At 37.4% G+C, this 20,981-nt stretch overlaps 9 protein-coding genes across 9 annotated transcripts; 4 read left to right on the forward strand and 5 right to left on the reverse strand.

Annotated features, from left to right (window-relative positions):
• Positions 1-970: 970 nt before the first annotated feature.
• GUT2 (glycerol-3-phosphate dehydrogenase) lies at positions 971-2,926 on the forward strand (the record flags this gene model as incomplete). Its single annotated transcript, XM_071054678.1, has 1 exon — positions 971-2,926. One exon carries the CDS (start codon positions 971-973, stop codon positions 2,924-2,926), a length of 1,956 nt encoding a protein of 651 aa, XP_070909371.1.
• Positions 2,927-3,412: 486 nt separating this feature from the next.
• Positions 3,413-6,568, reverse strand: UBP7 (ubiquitin-specific protease UBP7; the record flags this gene model as incomplete). Its single annotated transcript, XM_071054679.1, has 1 exon — positions 3,413-6,568. One exon carries the CDS (start codon positions 6,566-6,568, stop codon positions 3,413-3,415), a length of 3,156 nt encoding a protein of 1,051 aa, XP_070909372.1.
• Positions 6,569-7,659: 1,091 nt separating this feature from the next.
• On the forward strand, positions 7,660-8,181 carry COA1 (Coa1p; the record flags this gene model as incomplete). Its single annotated transcript, XM_071054680.1, has 1 exon — positions 7,660-8,181. One exon carries the CDS (start codon positions 7,660-7,662, stop codon positions 8,179-8,181), a length of 522 nt encoding a protein of 173 aa, XP_070909373.1.
• A 291-nt stretch (positions 8,182-8,472) lies between these two features.
• BNR1 (formin BNR1) lies at positions 8,473-12,480 on the reverse strand (the record flags this gene model as incomplete). Its single annotated transcript, XM_071054681.1, has 1 exon — positions 8,473-12,480. The coding sequence occupies one exon, from the start codon at positions 12,478-12,480 to the stop codon at positions 8,473-8,475; it is 4,008 nt and encodes a 1,335-aa protein (XP_070909374.1).
• Positions 12,481-13,240: 760 nt separating this feature from the next.
• POT1 (acetyl-CoA C-acyltransferase) lies at positions 13,241-14,470 on the forward strand (the record flags this gene model as incomplete). The annotated part of the gene is made up of 1 exon (XM_071054682.1): positions 13,241-14,470. The coding sequence occupies one exon, from the start codon at positions 13,241-13,243 to the stop codon at positions 14,468-14,470; it is 1,230 nt and encodes a 409-aa protein (XP_070909375.1).
• Positions 14,471-14,669: 199 nt separating this feature from the next.
• On the reverse strand, positions 14,670-15,119 carry VPS51 (Vps51p; the record flags this gene model as incomplete). The annotated part of the gene is made up of 1 exon (XM_071054683.1): positions 14,670-15,119. One exon carries the CDS (start codon positions 15,117-15,119, stop codon positions 14,670-14,672), a length of 450 nt encoding a protein of 149 aa, XP_070909376.1.
• Positions 15,120-15,679: 560 nt separating this feature from the next.
• Positions 15,680-16,282, forward strand: RNJ42_04520 (nitroreductase family protein; the record flags this gene model as incomplete). Its single annotated transcript, XM_071054684.1, has 1 exon — positions 15,680-16,282. The coding sequence occupies one exon, from the start codon at positions 15,680-15,682 to the stop codon at positions 16,280-16,282; it is 603 nt and encodes a 200-aa protein (XP_070909377.1).
• A 250-nt stretch (positions 16,283-16,532) lies between these two features.
• RNJ42_04521 (NAD(P)-dependent alcohol dehydrogenase) lies at positions 16,533-17,609 on the reverse strand (the record flags this gene model as incomplete). Its single annotated transcript, XM_071054685.1, has 1 exon — positions 16,533-17,609. One exon carries the CDS (start codon positions 17,607-17,609, stop codon positions 16,533-16,535), a length of 1,077 nt encoding a protein of 358 aa, XP_070909378.1.
• A 989-nt stretch (positions 17,610-18,598) lies between these two features.
• On the reverse strand, positions 18,599-19,675 carry RNJ42_04522 (NAD(P)-dependent alcohol dehydrogenase; the record flags this gene model as incomplete). The annotated part of the gene is made up of 1 exon (XM_071054686.1): positions 18,599-19,675. One exon carries the CDS (start codon positions 19,673-19,675, stop codon positions 18,599-18,601), a length of 1,077 nt encoding a protein of 358 aa, XP_070909379.1.
• Positions 19,676-20,981: the final 1,306 nt, after the last annotated feature.

The following is a 20,981-nucleotide window of genomic DNA, read 5'->3' on the forward strand; positions in this document are numbered from 1 at the left end:
TTTAAAGGATTTAAGTTTTCCCCCCGCCATCAAAGTTTTGTTTTTTCTGTTGTTGATGCGAACTTTCGATTCTCGAGAATCGGGCATAGCTAAATAATACCCGGATACCCAGGCATTTTTCTCTGTACATCTCTCTCTCTCTCTCTCTCTTGCCCCCGTACAATAGATACTTACCCCCGCATTCAATAAGGTGACATTCCTTGTCCCTAATTACATAAGTTGCGCCACTAACGCTTCAGCTGCCATAAAATAAAAAAAAGTGCCATAAAGGCGATACATTTCCTTGACGTAAATCTTGCCTCTCTACTTCTCTCTCTCTCTCTCTCTCTCTATCTATCTCTATCTATCTCTTCTATATGGTGGGGGCAGACAGCAGACACAAGCTACAATAGCCAATCACTGATGAGTATTTATATAAAAATTTCTTTTTTCCCAATAAAGGGTTTTTTCTATATACTTCAAGTTCTATAGGGATCTTATATTGCCAAGGGTCCCTTTGTTTATCGATTAAGATTAATTTATAGCCACGAAATGTTCTTCCTGGCTCCCCCTCCCCCTTTCAATTCTTCAAATTAAATAAATAAGAAAGAAGGGAGAGGGGGACATAAGGACATTTTTGTAAATAATACACTTGAAATTTTTAAATTGGATGAGAAGTAAACCTTGTGAAATGTTCTCTTCTGCCTTGAACTCTTGTTAGCATATGAATATAAGTATATCCCTTTTAACTAGTAGATAAATGAAATAAAAAAAAAGGAAAGAAGCAAGGTAAAAGTCAAAAATAACTAAGAAAGTGAAAAAAAAATATATATATATTTTTTTTGTTTTTTCTTCATATATAAATACCCTTTACTTCCTTTTATTATCTTTTATAAATTATACAACCTTTTAGAGAGTTTAAAATAAAATACCAAATAGGGTTTTTTTTTTACATAAAGTCAAAAAACCAAAAAACCAAAAAGAACTAAAGATGTTTGCTCGTGTTGCTGCTTCTGCGAGGACACATTCCAGGTTAGTTGCTGGTACTGTTGCCGCAGGTGCCACTCTAGCTGTTGCTAATCATTATAACAATAAGAATTGGAATCAAATTAACAATGATGTGAGTCTGATTTCGCCGGTGGAGAAGCCAGATGTTTCGCTGCCTACTAGAGACGAATTGTTGGACAAGTTGTCCAAGACTAACCAATTCGATGTTCTGATCATTGGTGGTGGTGCTTCCGGTACTGGTTGTGCTTTGGATGCTGCTACTAGAGGTTTGAATGTTGCCTTGGTTGAAAAGAACGATTTCGCCTCTGGTACTTCTTCTAAATCTACTAAGATGGCTCACGGTGGTGTTAGATACTTGGAAAAGGCCTTCTGGGAATTGTCCAAGGCTCAATTAGACTTGGTCATTGAGGCTCTTAACGAGAGAGCTCATTTGCTAAATACTGCCCCTCATCTGTGTAAGTTGCTGCCTATTATCATTCCAGTCTACAACTACTGGCAAGTTCCTTACTTCTATGCTGGTTGTAAAATGTACGATATCTTCGCTGGTTCCCAAAACTTGAAGGGTTCCTACCTAATGTCCAAGAATGCCACTCTGGAAGTTGCTCCAATGTTAGACGGTACTCACTTGAAGGCCGGTTTGGTTTACCACGATGGTTCCTTCAATGACTCCAGAATGAACTCTACTTTGGCTGTTACCGCTATTGAAAACTCTGCTACTGTCTTGAACTACGTTGAAGTGAAACAATTGGTTAAGGATAAGGACGGAAAGGTCGCCGGTGCTGTTGTTGAAGACAGAGAAACTGGTAAGAACTACACTGTCCATGCTAAGGTTGTCGTTAATGCTACTGGTCCATACAGTGATCGTATCTTGCAAATGGACAAGAACCCAGATGGTCGTCCAGACGAGATCGTGAAATCTGCTGATCCAATCATCGACGGTTCCTCTACTACCCAATCTATAATGTCTCAAGTCGCTGTTCAAAAACCACACATGGTCGTTCCTTCTGCTGGTGTCCACATTATCTTGCCTTCTTTCTACTGTCCTAAGGAAATGGGTTTGCTAGATGCTAAGACTTCCGATGGTAGAGTTATGTTCTTCTTGCCATGGCAAGGAAAGGTCTTGGCCGGTACCACCGATATTCCAATGAAACAAGTTCCAGAAAATCCAACCGCCACCGAAGCTGATATCCAAGATATCTTGAAAGAATTGCAACCATATATTAAGTTCCCAGTTAAGAGAGAAGATGTGTTGAGTGCCTGGGCCGGTATTAGACCTTTGGTTATTGACCCAAGAAAGTCTGCTAAGGGTGATGGTACTACTCAAGATTTGGTTAGATCTCACTTTATTTTCACTTCTGATAATGGTATGGTCACTCTTGCTGGTGGTAAGTGGACTACTTACCGTGCTATGGCCGAAGAAACCATTGATGAAGTTGTTAAGGTTGGTAAGTTCGATGCTAAGCCATGTATTACTAGAAAGTTGAAACTGGCTGGTGCTGAAAACTGGGATCCAAATCTACCAGCTCTATTAGCTCAAAAATACCACTTATCTCAAAAGATGTCTCATTACCTAGCTGAAAACTACGGTACAAGAGCACCATTGATTTGTGAAATGTTCCACGAAGATCCAGAAAACAGATTGCCTCTATTGCTAGCTGACAAGGAAGAAACTCCAGTTCTAGGTCACGTTGACTTTGACAGTTTCCGTTATCCAATCACCATTGCTGAACTAAAATACGCTATTAAATACGAATATGCTAGAACAGCTCTAGATTTCTTGATGAGAAGAACCAGATTCGCCTTCTTGGATGCTAAGCAAGCTTTGAACGCCGTTGAAGGTACTGTAAAGTTGATGGGTGATGAACTAGGATGGGATGAAAACAGAAGACAAGACGAAATAAAGTACTCTTCTGAATTTATTAAAACATTTGGTGTTTAATTTGTGAAATATGAATGCTAAAATAATTTACTTTTTTTCTTTTTTTTTTGCACCTCATTACTGTGACAAAAGAGTTGCTGTCAGGAAAGAGCTTCTTAACAAATCTACTGTTCTTATCTCTTGTCAATACTTGTTTCATAATATAATGTTTGATTAAGATGAATGATTCATCTTATCTTTGAACTTTAAAGAATAAAGATTTCCAAAAATCTGAAACAAAAAATTACTGTAAAAAAAATAATGATAATGCCCACACTAATTGCTTTCGATTGTTACATTTATAACTAGTTTATATTCTAAAATAAATACATTTATATTCAATAAATTTTAATCTAAATTCTTTCTTTATCCGACATTCCTTTATATTGTAGACATATTCAGCGAGTTCTGAAATTGTAATATTTTATATTTTGTTTTTGTAAATTTACAAAAATTATTTATCTATGCTAATGTTTATTATAATATATAAAAAAACTAGTAATTAAGTTAAACTACTCTTTCATAAAATAGTACATATACGTTCTTACTGGAAACTTTCAACACACCTCTATCATAATTTCCGTGGCTTTTTTCTGCTTTAACAACTTCATCGTCAAAGTAAAACCATTTCTGATCGTCTACTCCAAGGTTATGTTGCGGATCTTTATTCACAAGAGAAGTATAATGGCCACTAATCAGATTACCAGTGTGATTGACAATACTATATAGTTTATATTTCACAACCTCCTCATTCTTCAAAACAATGTTAAGAACTAGGGGATAGCTTACAACAGTATCATTCTTTTTGGTCAAATCATAGTAAAATCTGGAAAGGTGAATAATAAGAACAGGAGGTAAAGTGATAAAGTTGAGAGTTTTAATAGAATAAAGTTTCTTACTCTTTAATTTCAGCAAATCATCTCTTTCATCTCGTTCCGCTTTCTCTTGTTTAGTTTCATGTTTATTTTCATGTTTATCAAGCAATCCAAGCTTCCTGAAAGGCGATTTGGATCTACTAATGGCTTTACCCGTTGGGAGGCCAAAGAATTTAGACATTTTGTGATGATGATGATGGCCAGGTGTCTGTTGAATAGTGCCATCATTATTATACCTAACATCATCTGTAGCAGATCCACATTTAGGGCAATCCCAAGCATTCTCCCCCGTTAATACTTCATCACTTGTAAACATGTTAATGCAATTTTCAAGCTTAACTCTCCCTGTTCTCGAAAATGTTGGTGTACTAGGCTTAGGTAATGCTAAAGATAACACATAAAATGTTGAATAATTAGAGGACTGGTATCCACATCGTTGGCAATGTAGAGTGTTTTCCATTTGACCTTGGAAAATACTATCAATTGGTGATAATCCGCTATTTATCACCGTACTTTCGTACCATTTTTTATATTTAGTTTTGTCAACCATTAATTTTTCATCATCATATAACATTAATTCCGAATAATCATTAACTACCGTTGATTGATTTGCAAGTTCGTCGTGCAATCTGTTTAGAACGAATAATAAGAACTCTTGAGTATCTTGTTGATCGTCAGGGATTCTCAAATCAGGTCTCAAGAGATTAGATACTTTTAAAAATCCAGATGGCACAACTGTGCAACCACCATTCATGTACATTTTATTAAACAGAACAGCAAAGGAGTTAGACATTATAGACTCTCTGTTATCCTGTGGATGCGTCTGATATTCCTTGTATTTACCGGATATAAACAAATCACGGAGTTTTTTTGTAGCAAATAAACTTTGTACCATACTATTTATGTAACATGTATTGCCCAAATTTCGAAGACCAGTAATAGAATATGCAACATATGGGTTGGAGTTTTTCTCAATAGTTGGAATTGAGTATTTTCGAGACAAAGGTGCCATATGTTGAGGTTTAGTAACACGTCTTGGCAGTGGTGCAAGTGGACGATTGTAACGTTGGACCGTTCCCATAGGCTTTGACTCTTCTATGGATTCTAGTTTTAACTTAGGTGGTATAGGCGGCGCGCTTGCTGGTGGAACAGGTATAGACGCTGGTGGAGGTGGAGGTGGTCTTTTTCTAACCCTCGTGGGGACCGGGGGTGGTTTCCAAGTAGGTGGTTCCATAATCGGTTGGTTGTTATTGGTTGTTTTAGGGGGTTCTTTACCATATGGTCTAAATAAATAGTCATCAGCATCGATCTGATATTGATCAACATAAGTGGTGATAACTTTTTTCCATTTTTCATAACCACCAAGAAGAGCAGTAGGTACTGATGTCAGATGCTTAGAATTCGACGTTGTCAACAGATAAAAAAGAATAAACGAATAATCATATTCTGTATGCATGTACGTTTTCATATCTGTATAATATACGATATAATCGAATTCTAACCTATTGTTAAAGTTCTCATTTTGAAGAAGATTCTCGAGGATTGTGTCCTGATAGATCGGTGTCTTAGCCTCCTCATCCCAGAGTAGTGTTGGATCAATATTAACAACAGTAGGGGCCTCAATATGATTTAAATCAGATCTTTTCTTCATTCTCAAATCAATAAGAAGAAGCTTCTTTCTTTCTTCTTCATTGGATAAAATTGAAAACAGTTCTGGAGCCGTAATAATGCTTTGTTTTTGTAGTCTTTCTAGGCCTTGAATGAATCCGTTAGAGTCATCAAAGTAGTTTTTAAAGTCCATATTTTCATCTTCAATCATGTAGACTGAATGATAGGAATCTTTCCTGTGGGTTAGTAGTCTGTTCGCATGTAGGTCATCAAATCCACCGATATCATCGCACTCCTCAGGAACAAAGGTATCTGAAACACTATCACCAATCGAGTCACCATCCAAACCCATAATAGGAGGAGAAAGTAATTCTGTTCCCAAGGCTAATTTCAATTGGTCATCAGGTTCTAGTTCTGGCGCTTGCCAAATGGGGGAGCCCGCTCCGTCACCGCCCTCATCATTAGAAGAGTCTGTGACATACCCTTCAGTATCGTCGTCATCTCCTAAATCAAAGTCAACTGCATTCCCATTTAAGTAATGCGTTGCTCCATGATGGCTATTTGTGCTGGTTATAGGATTTGATTTTGTCCTCGACTCGGTTTTATCTAGTACTAAATCTGCTAGTACATGATGACCACCATTCTTATTACTATCTGTTGACCTTTTCGTATCTTCATCGTCGTGTAATGACAGCTTAGACATGTTATTTACAGTCGTCGGTATAGAATAAGCGCTACGCTTAGTAACTAGTCTTCTATTAGCCTGTAAACGCCCAACTCCGCTCTCAAATTTCTCCAGTTTCTGTTGATCATCACGCTCTTGAATCTTCGCTATCTCGTCCTTCACCATTGCAACGACATTTACCATGTTCAACTGCAACTCATACATATGCCGCAGGTCCGTATACAGTCCATATGATTTGTCTCTAGTATGAAACTGCATAGACTCAGGAATCACGAGGTACAAGTAGAACAACCCAATTATGAAAACACGCAAGGCCACGGACGGATCAGACTCTACTTTCTCAGTGTATTCTTCTAGAAGCAACTCAGCACTCTCCGACAAATCTAATAACCGCTTCAGCTTCAATTGCGGGAACTCTGGTCTGATCTCCTCAGCATATATATTCTGAATCCGCATTAACAGCTCTCCGCTGTACTCGGGTGTAAACCGATCCATCTCTAACTTTCCTCCTATTTTTAGGACTAGTTTTAAATATCTGGGGTATTGCGTTTTAAGAGTTCTCCACTAGGTTCTTCTACCCTTCTTTTCTTTTATTGTGACAGCTCCTTCAATGACAAACCTCTATACTATCTGGATCGATATCAATACTTGGAAAACTCTCCCTTTACTTCAGGATGAGATTTATATATACTTATTTACCTTTGATTCTTATTATATCTTAAAAAAAAAAAAACTGGGGTCGTTCGCTAAGCCCAATTTCATACAGAAGGGCGTAATAAATAGAGCTATAATAGTTATTTATTGGGCTTAAGAGTTTATTTAGTCAGTCAGGTGGATTCGTAATTATCAGTTAAGCAGTTTTTTTAAAAAAAGAAAGCAATAAATATTATTAGGATTAGTTATCCTTTTAGATGAATATTATAGAAATTACATACATGGCACCCTCCTCTCAACACGCACATTTTTTACCTTCTAAAATAAGATGATGTACCACACGTAGCCACGGTATAATCATATGCCGATTCACCCAGATCCAAGTACTTTTGGGCATATTCACGAGCAGTACTGTTAGATATAAGCTCCGTCCTAGGAACGAGCCCTGTATTCCTCTTGACAGCAGCAAGACACGTAGACACCAGGACCAAGTCTACCGATACATGAACAGCTTTACTTATCTGTATTCATAAAAAAGGAAAACCCCCCTCCACCAAATTAGTTAGTAAGTCTAAACAATAAGACAAGAACAACATATATTTGTACCCTTATACTCTTCTGTTCCTATGATAGAAATTTCAAAGTTTTAAAAGGTATTCATGGAATATGTGGTAAAACGAAATATGTACTACTTACAACACCCATCACTTAGTTTAATATTGATTGATAACTATTTCAATGTTCGATTTATGTATATCTTCTTCTAACAATAAACACTTTATAACCACAACTTTTTTTTTATTGAGGGGGGGGGAGCCCTTTTTGAATATATAAGCGGAATTTTCAATTTCAATTCTTGTATAAGAAGGAAAAGAACAGTAGTTTTAAAATATTTGAGGGAATAAGCAATTAAAAGGGAGCAACAAGGAATAATGCTACGTTTATTGAGAAGTCAAGTACCAATTAGATGTCTCAGTACTACGAGGCGTGTTGGCCAAGTGGTGTTGAAGGATGCCAGCAGACCCATGACGGTGAATCAGACTCTACCCGATCCTATGAAGGACCGTAACAAGCGAATTTTGACCTTTTTGGCCTTTGCTGTTGGTACTGGAGCAGCCATGGCGGTAATATTCAATTATGAGAAGACTGAGTCTGCCATTGTGTCTAATACTATGTTTTATTTGAGAAGGTCGCAGCAGACCAAGGAATTATTAGGCGAGAATATCGAGTTTGCAGGTGTTGTTCCTTGGGTTTGGGGTACTTTGAACCCTGTAGCAGGTAAGATTAATATTACTTTTAGGGTCAAAGGTAAGAAAGGTGTAGAAGGTACTGTTAAACTATTGGCAGACCGTGAAAACCGTCGTGATGAGTTCCTGATCCGTGAGTGGAGTTTGACTAGTGGTGACAACAAGATAAATTTGATGGCTGAAAACCCTCAATGCTTCTTTGAATGAAATAATAATCCCAGAAACGAAACCTACAATTGCTAGTCGTGAGGTATTTAATAATAATAATACTGACAAAAAAAAACAACACTAAATTTAATAATTATAAGGATAACAACAAAAGTTTGCATGTATATATAATTCTTCTTTCTCTTCTTAATTGTTATTATTTACTATCATTATTAAGATACAAATATTTAGAATGCTCTTTTTCTTTCCTATCTGTCTATAAAAAATATGAAGTTTTTAATTAAGGATATGCTTTTATTTCTACTACAACTTGAGTCTAACCAAATAAAATCATATATTTTGTATGTCGCTTAACATTGCCTGTGTTCTCTCTAATAGCGGTTTTTCATTTTTGCTTCCAGATATCATCTTGGTACTCCTTCTACGTCTTAGGGGAGCTGGCTTCTGTTTCTCCGCGTCACGAAGCTTAGCTAGAAGATCATCAACGGCATTCGATTCATCTTCATAATCTACTTCTTCAGCATTTTTCTTGTTGCGTTGCTCCAACATAGTTTTTCTTTGTTCATACAGCCTATTCATCTCTTCACGTTCGATATTTTCTTTTGCACATTTCTTAAACATCATCGAGAATTCAACAAAATACCCAAAGAAGCTATTTTTACTATCTTTGTTCATAGGATCTTCTCCATAATACTTCATTAGTCTTTCTAGAGTTCGTTTTGTCAATTTATATTGATTGGTCAATAACTCACTTTTGGCATTTGCTCTATTTACTTTGTATCTCAACTTGGTGTAAACCTGATCATCGGGGTGGAGTTTCTTTGGATCAGATAATTTACCCTTAGTAAGTGTGTAAACCACCGTCTTGATTTTCTCACTAAATTCCTCACATTCTAGCTCTACATGTTCCAAAGTAACTTTCCCCAAATCTTCAACCTTTGCAATATCATCAGTAAATGAATACACATCAGGAAATTTCTCTCTGATGATTCGTTCAACGAAGTGCAAAAATGAAATATTCTTTTCAGTGCTAGATTTCACGAATGAGAACTTAGCTAATGAACTCAATTTAATTCCGGTAACCGTACCCTTATTCATATAGTTACCAATTTCTTTAATGAGAACCAGAAGATTTTTTAATCTTGAAGAGTTGAATAATCTCTGAATTGCCTCATCAATTTTCTCTAGTTTGTACATTAGATCAAAATAGTCCTTCTCGTAAGTGGTAAGAGTTAACAGACATTGTGATCTTTCAGCCCAGTAGCTCCTCAAATTATAACATAATGCTGTATAGATTTGATCTGCTCTCTCTAGCTCTGTTGGATCCTTTTCAGGAGAATCATCAGAAGAGAAATTATTTCCATATGGCGCTAACTTTCTCTCCAAACTAATTGGCACGTGAATCAGTTCTTCTTTATTAAAAAAGCCTAGTATGCTCACGTTTTGTATGAGATCATTATCACAGTTTAGCACCTTTTTAACAAAGTCATCAATAGATAATTGTGAATACATATGCAAATTAATTCCAAACTGTTGTGCCAAATCCCTAGATAAGAATGATATTTTTGATGGCTTATTATTGCCCTCATTGTTTAATTTTGGCCTTTTAATTGGTTCGATAACTTTAAAATAATCTTCTATTTGCTTGAATATACCGCCCCTTTGTAAATCGTCTACAACATTTTCAAGATTGTCTTCCCATATGGTTCCGCCAACATCTTCCACTTTATCCCAGTGGATTTGTTTTAGTCTCACCGAAGATTTTACTGAATTGCTAATTCCAACTAAATTAGATGGCAAAGGCGGAGGAGGAGGGGGTATTCCATCCGGGAAAACCTTCTCTTCTGGCTCCTCCTCTTTTTTTAACGGTGATTGATTATCTTTATTCAAATTATCTGGTAGTGGAGGAGGTGGTGGTGGAGGAGGAGGTGGAGGTTTCGGAATACTAGCAGTGCTGGAAGATTCTAAAGTTTTATTAGTATAGTCAGATGAAGTTTGTTCCACCTCTGAGTTGAAATTATTTTTTAAGAAAGAGGGCATCGGCGGTGGTGGAACATCGGGAATATTTTTTGTATTTCTATTCGGTTCTCTCTCCATTAATTCCGAGTCACCTGATACAATTGAATCCATAGAACCGTTCAGGTTATTAGAGAGAATGGTATTGGGTGGTAGACCAAATCCAAATTCATCATTAGAACCATTCTGTCTATTATATGACTCAGTGTTTTCCACAAAAGAATGCGGTAAATGGTCCATATGTGTTATCTCTGAATGTTCTCTTGCGCCAGTTACAGTTCCGGGCTTTTTAGCAGATGTATTCTTTACCAATGTTCCTCTCTTGCCTTCCATGGTATTACGGCCGATAAAATTATGCCCATTGGTAGCCACCTCACCATCGATAGAATCTGAGTTCATATCATCATCTCCAAATTTATATACGTTTGATTGCGAGTTTAAACTTCCATATCCGCCAGGACCTCTGACGGTGGGTTCATAACTTCTTTTCAAATGATGGGAATAGCCAAACTGGTTATGATCTCCGTTGTTCTCATCATTACTTTGATCTGTTGAGTCTGTATTGATAACTGATACTAATGAGCGAAACCCCTTGCTTTTATATAATGCCTTATAACTTGTGTTAGACAACGATCGTTTAGGGAGCTTATTCAGATTTATATTTTCAAAAACTTTTCCTGTACTAAAGTTTCTATTACCATTTGAGGCTATTCGATTATGCACCACAATTTGATCCAGGTCTTTTTGTTTCTGACGAAGTTGATTCCTTAGGTTTTCAATTAATCTCATAGAGTCATCTTTTTCATTTGTACGTTCTTCTAGTAACCTCTCTGTGTGTTTGAGTTTAGCAAATAGCTCTCTTTTGTCTAGATTAGTCTCGCCTTCTAATTCAGCAATGTGAGAATTCAATTTACTGATGTTTTCTTCTAGGTTCTCAATTTCTTGCATAGCCCTTCTTGTGATGTCTTCGCTTTGCAAGTTATCCACCAAACTAGAAATGGTTTCTTGAAAGAATTCATCAGGATTTCTTAAAGTTTCTTCATCAAGCTGGAATAGTTTTTCAAGGTATGGAATTAAAAGTGCAATTAATTTTAAAAACTTAATAGAGTCATTTAACGTTTTTGTATGTATATGCTGGAATATTAATTCTATCAATTGACCAAATTGTGACTCTAATGCAGTGTTCTTTGTCTGTAAGATTAAATTTCGTAAAGTGTCAGAATAAGAGACACCTTCTAGGAAAGAAGGTGTGAATGAATTCTTGGTGAGTATCTCAAATTTAGTATCTCTAAATCTTTTAATGTTGTCAAGTATGCTGGTGTCTCGAAGATCTTCCATTAGCGCCAATAGTTTGCTAAAATCAGATATACTTTCGAATCGTTGAATGATAATCGATTTGCTCTCGTAAGATTGATAGCCCTCTATAATGGAATTTACTAGGAAAAGAAACAATGAAAAGTATTCCTGTAGGATCTTTATGGGATTGATTAGTGAGACTTCTGAATTAAAACTTTGAAGTGATTCAGAGTTACGTAATGTGGTACTGATCCATCGTTCCAGATGGATATCTAGGGCCTCAAATACCACTTTATAACCTCGATCCATGTCCAGGTAGGACAACAACAATAAAATCTCTAAACTCTGGCACTGGTTCTTCAGGAAATTCAATTGGAAATGCTCATTATTCGCAATATTATTTACCACAATATCTGCTAGGTATGTAATGATAGGGGAGTCCTTCAGCACTACCAACCTTCCCTCATCAGAGTTCATTAATGATTTCAAACATCGCAGATGTATATAGAAGAACTTCGAGTTTAAATCATTGAGCTGTTCCAGCTCAAGAACCACTGGGATAGTGTCCTCTATAATCGTTATAACATAATCATACGCAACAAATATCTCTCGTACTCGGCCCTGCCGCAGCATTTTCTCCAGCGTGTACATAGTCTTGAGCATCACTGTTCCTTCTATATCGTCATCCACTTCGTCGGAAAGTAATATTTCACCCAATTGATCCAGCCTGGCTATGATGTCCTGCACCTCGCCATCGCCATCAGATGCAACTCCATCTTTCAAGCGGCTCTCACTAACATTCTTCCTCTCAAAGTTGTGTATCTTACATATAAACTCCCACCGCCTAGCAACTGGCCCTTGTCGCAGCGTCTCCAGCATCCGATCCCCCCAAAAATACCCACCTTCACTAACAACTGCTTCAAATAACCGATCTACAGCATCGCTGTCCTCAGGGACAGATCGAGCATCCATCTTCTCATTAAGCCCAGTACCTACTATTGCCAACCCACGCTGCACAACATCCATCTAAATCAAGTGTATAGCTTTTTAGCCTTTTTTTTTTGTTTCTACAGTATAGTACTTCAGCTATCTCCCCACCTTACCCTTATTCACTTGTTGTCCTTTTTTTTGATCTGTCCTCAATCACTGCAAGTGATATTTTTTTCTTTAGTATCCTTAGGCTTTGTACTTTTGACGTGTCGCGCTTTTTCGTGATCACTATTTCCAGTTCCCAGTATCTTCTCGGGTCCGCTTCGTTACTTCGTTATGCATTTTTTTCTTCTCATCGTCCTTGTGGATAGAGAATAAACTCCGGAGGGGCCCTTTCTCTTTGGAGTTTTCTTTTAAATGACCTTGTCCTTTCCTCTTATGGCGGGGCGGGGTTGTGCAGAGGGAAGAATGGGAAGGGGGAAAAGAGCGAAAGCGGCAGAAGCGAACTGGGGGGGGGGGGGGAATCTTAAAAAAAAAAAAAAAAGGGTTAATGGTCAAAAGTTGGGTCAACTTCAAAGATTTTCCCTTAAAACCTGGAAAAATTTAAAATATTTATCCATTACCGGAATACAGGATTTATCACCGATTTTAGTGATGACTTTATTGGAGACTGTGTTAAAAAAACAAAAATAATCTAATGCATATATACTTGGAAAAAAAAAGTATATAAAGTGATTTGATATTAATATTCTTATCTAATTAGTTTATGTGTAAGTAAGAGACTATTGTTTTATCTAATAATAACAATAATCAAAGTATATAATTTAAAACAAGGTCATAACATTAAAAAAACACAATGGCTGAAAGGTTACAAAATATTCAAAGTCAGCTGGTTGCTAGCGGTAAAACTTTGTCTGTGAAGGAACAACATCCAGATGATGTTGTTATCGTTGCTGCCAATAGATCTGCTATTGCTAGGGGATTCAAAGGTAGTTTTAAGGATGTCAACACTGACTATCTTCTTACTGTCTTCCTACGGGAGTTTATTGACACTTTCCCTCCACAGTTGAAGGACCATTTAGATTTGATTGGTGAGGTTGCTTGTGGTAATGTATTGAATCCAGGTGCTGGTGCTACAGAGCACAGAGGTGCTATGCTGGCAGCAGGTTTGCCATATACTACTCCTTTCATGGCTTTGAACAGACAATGTTCTTCAGGATTAACAGCAGTCAATGATATTGCTAACAAAATCAAGGCCGGCCAGATAGATATCGGTCTTGCTGCAGGTGTGGAGTCTATGACTCAAAACTATGCGTCCTCTAACCCTCTGGGTCGTATCTCTGATGAGTTGAAGGCGGACAAGAATGCACGCAAGTGCCTAATCCCTATGGGTATCACAAACGAAAACGTAGCTAAGGGGTTCCAGATCACTAGAGAGATGCAAGACGAATTTGCCGCTGCCTCCTACCAGAAAGCTCTGAATGCAGTTGAGTCAGGTGTCTTCGAGGATGAAATTCTGCCAATTACCTTACCTGATGGTAAGGTAGTTGTAAAGGATGAAGGACCAAGGCCTAACGTCACTGCACAAAGTCTAGGTGGTTTGAAACCAGCTTTCATTAAAGAGACTGGTACCACCACAGCTGGTAACGCTTCCCAAGTATCTGACGGTGTGGCTGGTGTTTTATTAGCCCGTAGATCAGTCGCTAAGAAGATGGGTCTTCCAATTATTGGACGCTACATTGCATTCCAATCTGTGGGTGTTCCACCTGAAATTATGGGTGTCGGTCCAGCTTACGCTATCCCAAGAGTGTTGCAAGATGTTGGTCTATCAGTTAATGATATTGATGTCTTTGAGATTAATGAAGCATTTGCTGCTCAAGCTTTATATTGTATTAACAAACTAGGAATTGATTTAAAGAAGGTAAACCCTCGTGGTGGTGCTATTGCTCTAGGTCATCCTTTAGGTTGCACTGGTGCTAGGCAAATTGCCACCATCATGCGTGAGCTTGAAGCTGGGCAAGTAGGTGTTGTCAGTATGTGTATTGGTACTGGTATGGGTGCAGCAGCTGTATTTGTCAAGGAATAATTGCTATTTTTAAAAGCATTTGCTGAATAAAGGCATAAATATAACTGAGTAAAAAAAAAGAAGTGAATGTATCTTATCTTTTCATTATCTATTATATATTCTTGATAACTTTTTTCTGTTAATATTCAATAAAATATATATTTTATGAATTCTTCCCTGTTTAAATGCAAATAATATATATACTTAAATTAAAGTCCTGTCATAGTGATGCTTCTACACAATTCTTTAGCGTATCAAATAGGCCCTGCAATTTTTCATTATTCAGTTCTTCTAATTTATCATTTACTTTAACCAAGTCATAATAATTCTCATAAATGGTATTCTTGATGGAACTATTAGTGGCTGTTTCTTTACCTAGTAATTTGTTATGCGTAGCCACTAACTCCCTAAAAGTTTGTTCATTTATAGGTCTATCTAGGACGTCTAACTTCTTCGGCAGTGTATCTTCTTCTTCTTCTTCTTCTTCTTCTTCTTCTTCTTTTCCTTCTTTTTCTTCTACTGCATCAACTTCCTTGTTTTGTACTTCTGCTACAACCTCTTTAGCATCATTTAGATCAGCGTCATTATTCAAGTGATAATACTCTTTCAATAGTGATCTTTTATCCTTTCCTGTCCGTAAGGATTTTTTATGACTTATTTGTTCTGCCATTTATTCCAATGTTAGATAATCGAAAGCCAGAAAACAGTGTATGGAAAACAGCAAGCCTTAACTTCTTATTCAATGATATTGTCGAGTTGCAATCAGTTATAGTAGATTATCTGATAGTATTATCTTATGTATCCTTTGTACCTTGTTTTGTTCTTGTCATGTGTGCGCAAACCTTAATGATGATATAAAAAAAGGCATGTACAACGAGCACCTCCTGATGACCATCAATCGAGTCAGGATTGGTTACTATCATTCACTCATGTAAAGTAAGGGGAAACATAACCATAATTATGACTAAAGGAAGTAGTAGGTATAGATGTACTATGCAGATCCTTTTCGATCTGTTTTCGGACTGATGCAAATATTACCTCTTAATGAGCTGATCTCGCTCGATAGGATTTACTATTCAAAAGAAAAGAGATTTTATGTAAACAAATTGTAATTCAATGTATATATATATTAACAGTTGCAAATCTATAGAAAGTAACTTTATGGTTCAAATGGAAACCTAGGAAAATAAGAATAGAAAAAGAAAAGAACCTAACTGGTGCGCACGAAATATGACTAGGACTCTAACTGCTGCATCCGACCCAGTCTTACAGGCTGTTGTTGCAAGGCGTAGTGTACACTACATGAAACCTAAATTACCTGATGGTGTTACCTTTGAAGATGTGTATCATGTAGTACAAGAGTGTGTGAAACACACTCCTACATCTTTCAACTCGCAAGTAAACCGTGCTTTTATAATTAGAGGTGAATTACATTATAAGCTTTGGGACCATGTTGTAAAGCAAATCAAAGAACCTGAGTTTCAGGCACGCCCAATTAGAATTAGAGATGGTGCTTATGGTTCGATTTTCTTCTATGTAGATGAGAATGTTACAGAGAGGAATAAGATAGAGCACCCTGTATGGGCACCTGTTTGTGAAGCATATGCTGATCAAGCTATGGGTGCAGCATCAATAGCAACTTGGACTATTCTACATAACATGGGTATCGGCTGTAATATGCAGCATTACGGTAAATATATGTACAATTCGGGTCTACTACCAGATGAAATTCCAGATCATTGGACCATGAAATGTCAATTAGTATTCGGAGTTCCAGATAAGGATCCAAACGAAAAGAAATTCATAGAGAACGTAGTTAAAGTCTACAATTAAAGGTTTTCATCTCAGTAAAATATTAAGCGCAATTCTTTATTATTATTCATTCTTAATGATTTCTCGGTTGATTTCTATATTTTGGTTTTGAAATCTGTTAATATTAAGTTAATTAATATAACTGATATAATATTTAAGAAAAGAGACTTTTAGTGTTAGACATTAATGATCTTTAAATTGGAATATAATAAAAATGCAGATGTTTATATATACTCATATATACACAGGTTAGTTAGAACTATTAGTGATTTTAGTCAAATTCCTTTTCGAAGTCAACCAAGGTGAATCTGTATCTAACATCACCCTTATCCATTCTTTCGAACGCTTCCTTGACACCGGCCTCACCAACTGGTAAAGTTTCAACCCAGATCTTGATGTTCTTCTCAGAAACCAACTTCAATAGTTGTTCGATTTCCTTAATAGAACCCAAAGCACTATTAGCAATGGAAACACCCAATAAACCGAATGGCTTTAATGTCAAGACTTCATTTTCATCTGGAACAGAGATAGAGACAATTCTACCACCGACCTTCATAGCTCTTGGCATGACGTTGAAGTCAATGTCAGACAAAGAAGAAGCACAAACAACGATCAAGTCGAAGGTGTCGAAGTACTTGGTACCCCAGTCTGGGTCCTCCTTGGTGGCAATGTAGTGGTCAGCTCCCAACTTCATGGCGTCTTCCTTCTTGGCATTGGAACGGGAGATGGCGTAGACCTCGGCACCCATGGCCTTGGCAAATAGCACACCCATGTGACCGATACCACCGATACCGACAATACCGACCTTCTTACCTGGACCACAGCCGTTTCTCAACAATGGAGAGTATACGGTGATACCACCACATAGCAATGGGGCGGCCAAGTGAGATGGGATGTTCTCTGGGATCTTGACGGCGAAGTGCTCGTGGACTCTGACGAAGTTGGCGTAACCACCTTGGGAGACGTAACCGTCAGCGTATGGTTGAGAGTAAGTGGTGACGAACTTTGGACAGTATGGTTCGTTGTTGTTCTTACAACGGTCACAGTCCAAACAGGAGAAGACCTGGGCACCGACACCGACACGGTCACCGACCTTCAAGCCAGTGTTACACTTGGAACCTAGCTTGACGACCTTACCGATGATTTCATGGCCGACGACCAATGGCATGGCTTTGTCACCCCAGTGACCAGCAGCACAGTGGATATCACTACCACAGACACCACAAGCTTCGATCTTGATGTCAATGTCGTTGTCATAGAAAGTCTTAGCTGGGAATTCAACCTTCTTTGGGTTCTTCCAGTCCTTGTGGTCAACCACAGCAATACCTTTAAACATATCTTGAGCCATTGTTCCTTAAAATTGAGTATATGAAAGTTTGAGTTTATATAGTTTTTTTATAATTACTTAGAGTCAAGGAAGAGAATAAGCAATAACTAAAACAAATGCGACAATATTTTTATTTGATATGGGGTAGCTATTTATACTTTTTCTGAAATTGATTCAACAATTTGTAGCATTAGCCATTACAAACATTTCATTCAAAAGAAATTGAATGAGCAAGCAGTTTGAATATTCATCCGAAAGAGTTTTTTGTTCATCCGCAAAGTGGTCGGCTTCCCTATGAAATATCAGGGGATAATTAAAATTTCTTTTTTTTTATGTTGTTTTCTGGTTAGTTATAATTACTATTTGTAAACTACAAATCTTCTGATGGTGTTCTGTTATCATCTATCTGTCGGAAAAGCAGTAAGTACACTGAATACCCGCTTTGCTGTTTTTTCATCCGACGATTTGCCACCCGTCTTTTTGACTTCCGAACAAACGATGGCTACTATGCTATTACCGCTCTACTGATTTCCTCTTGCTTCATTGTTTGATCAGATTTCTTTTTTTTTTTTTTTTTCAGATGTTAATTATTTTTTTGTTTAATATCTAGTGCTTGAATTTCCGTGCAGATTAGAAGAAAGTAACATCCTGCATCATTATCTTAGTCAGTATGATATAAGCGGGGAAGTCAAACTAGTGCACAACTTCCTTCCACCCCCAGAAAAATACACACCCCTGGTGAACTAGGGTCTCCAGGGTAATTTGCTAGTGATGGGACTAATGTAGATCCCACTCATCTCGTAGTGACAATGGGAGCCCAAAAGATCCTAGAGAAGCACAACAGACTCATCACCAAGATTTATGTAAGAGTACATTAGGGGAAAAGAAGAAATTGATAAAAAAAAAAAATTCTGAAAACTTATTGTATATTTATAGTGTTATATGTGTTTATGTAATAAAAATGCCGAATATAAGTATTTATGAGTGACCTTGACTGGATTTTATGGTGCTTAGTCGAATTCCTTTTCGTAGTCGACCAAGGTGAATCTGTATCTAACATCACCCTTATCCATTCTTTCGAACGCTTCCTTGACACCGGCCTCACCAATTGGTAAAGTTTCAACCCAGATCTTGATGTTCTTCTCAGAAACCAACTTCAATAGTTGTTCGATTTCCTTAATAGAACCCAACATACTGTTAGCGATAGAGACACCCAACAAACCGAATGGCTTTAATGTCAAGACTTCATTCTCCTCTGGAACAGAGATAGAGACAATTCTACCACCGACCTTCATGGCTCTTGGCATGACGTTGAAGTCAATGTCAGACAAAGAAGAAGCACAAACAACGATCAAGTCGAAGGTGTCAAAGTACTTGGTACCCCAGTCTGGGTCCTCCTTGGTGGCAATGTAGTGGTCAGCTCCCAACTTCATGGCGTCTTCCTTCTTGGCATTGGAACGGGAGATGGCGTAGACCTCGGCACCCATGGCCTTGGCAAAGAGCACACCCATGTGACCGATACCACCGATACCGACAATACCGACCTTCTTACCTGGACCACAGCCGTTTCTCAACAATGGAGAGTATACGGTGATACCACCACATAGCAATGGGGCGGCCAAGTGAGATGGGATGTTCTCTGGGATCTTGACGGCGAAGTGCTCGTGGACTCTGACGAAGTTGGCGTAACCACCTTGGGAGACGTAACCGTCAGCGTATGGTTGAGAGTAAGTGGTGACGAACTTTGGACAGTATGGTTCGTTGTTGTTCTTACAACGGTCACAGTCCAAACAGGAGAAGACCTGGGCACCGACACCGACACGGTCACCGACCTTCAAGCCAGTGTTACACTTGGAACCTAGCTTGACGACCTTACCGATGATTTCATGGCCGACGACCAATGGCATGGCTTTGTCACCCCAGTGACCAGCAGCACAGTGGATATCACTACCACAGACACCACAAGCTTCGATCTTGATGTCAATGTCGTTGTCGTAGAAAGTCTTAGCTGGGAATTCAACCTTCTTTGGGTTCTTCCAGTCCTTGTGGTCAACCACAGCAATACCTTTAAACATATCTTGAACCATTTTTTGTGTTGTAATTTGTGTTGTAATTTGTGTTAATAGTTAGTTAATTGTCTTTATATAATTGTATCTTTTTTGTTTCAAATAAAAGACAATCAATTTGAAATTACAATTCCAAGAAATAAGTTTCGTCTTTTATATATATTTTTTTTTCTATTTAAATCTACAACTTCATTATTAAAATTTTCTTAAGTAATTGTTGTAACTTAGGATCAACTTCATTAGCAATGCTATGAGTCTCCAAAAACTCTCCGAAATTTCTTTTTCATTCTATCGATACGTGGCTGCACAACTCTTATCAACTCTCCCCTTTTACTATTTCCAACTAAATCAATAATCTGTTCTTTGCAAGTTTTCATTTTTAATATTTTTTTGTTCACATCTAACTTTTTTTGCATATTATTTCTTTGCATTTCTTCTTCTTCGAACAATGTTATTCATTTTTCTTTCTTTTTTTTCTTTACTCCCGAGATAGAATTTCTTTTTTCTGTAATAAAGTTATTTTTCTTGCCAGTTTGAGATTTCTATGAATATCCCGTAGACCCTTTTACATTATATCCCGATGACGCAATAGTGGGGTACTCAAACGAGTTTTCTAAGTATATCTCATCGAGAATAATCCCTATAGCAAATATTTCTTTTTTTTTTTATTTTTTTTTATTTTTTTTCATTTTCTTTTAAAAGATTATCTTTCCTTTATGCTTGGTTTCTATGGGTGTGTGCATTGAAACAGTATGGCCAAAGTGCGTCGGCCGAAAATTTTGTTTTGCTAAGGGTGCGAGGCCGGCTACAGTTAACTTAAACATCAATGGGTAAATGAAGAAAAGTCCCTCTCTTGAATGGATAAAAAAGGAATTCACATAAAAAAATGGGCCAAAAATAAAAAAATAAAATCTCAATTGGAATTTAGGAGTACCTGGGCCTGGGTCTCTTTATCTTCCGCTTCTACGAACTAAGTCCATGTGCAAATCTTTATTATGTTGCTATCGGAATTGTATTTCTCATGAGAGAGTTTAACTGTTTTACGGTCGGCCGATGCCCTCATATAGAGGCTAATTATTCATGATTTGGTAAAAATAAGATTGGCTCCGCCATTCCACCCCCAAATTGCAATTGGAATGTATAACTTATGTATGTTTATGGCAAAAAGATCCCTTTTATCAGGAAATAGGGGAGGGACAAAATCGGACGGCCTGTACAAGAGAGGGAACAGGTGATTCAATGTGAATACCAAGAATTAATAAAACAAAAAAAAAAAAAAATAGTGAAAGTTAAAAATAACAAAATAATAATAAATTTAATGCGTATC

The sequence above is a fragment of the Nakaseomyces bracarensis genome (assembly GCF_045282275.1).
Source record: "Nakaseomyces bracarensis strain CBM3 chromosome Unknown Scaff13_0, whole genome shotgun sequence".
Taxonomy (NCBI): Eukaryota; Fungi; Ascomycota; class Saccharomycetes; order Saccharomycetales; family Saccharomycetaceae; genus Nakaseomyces; species Nakaseomyces bracarensis.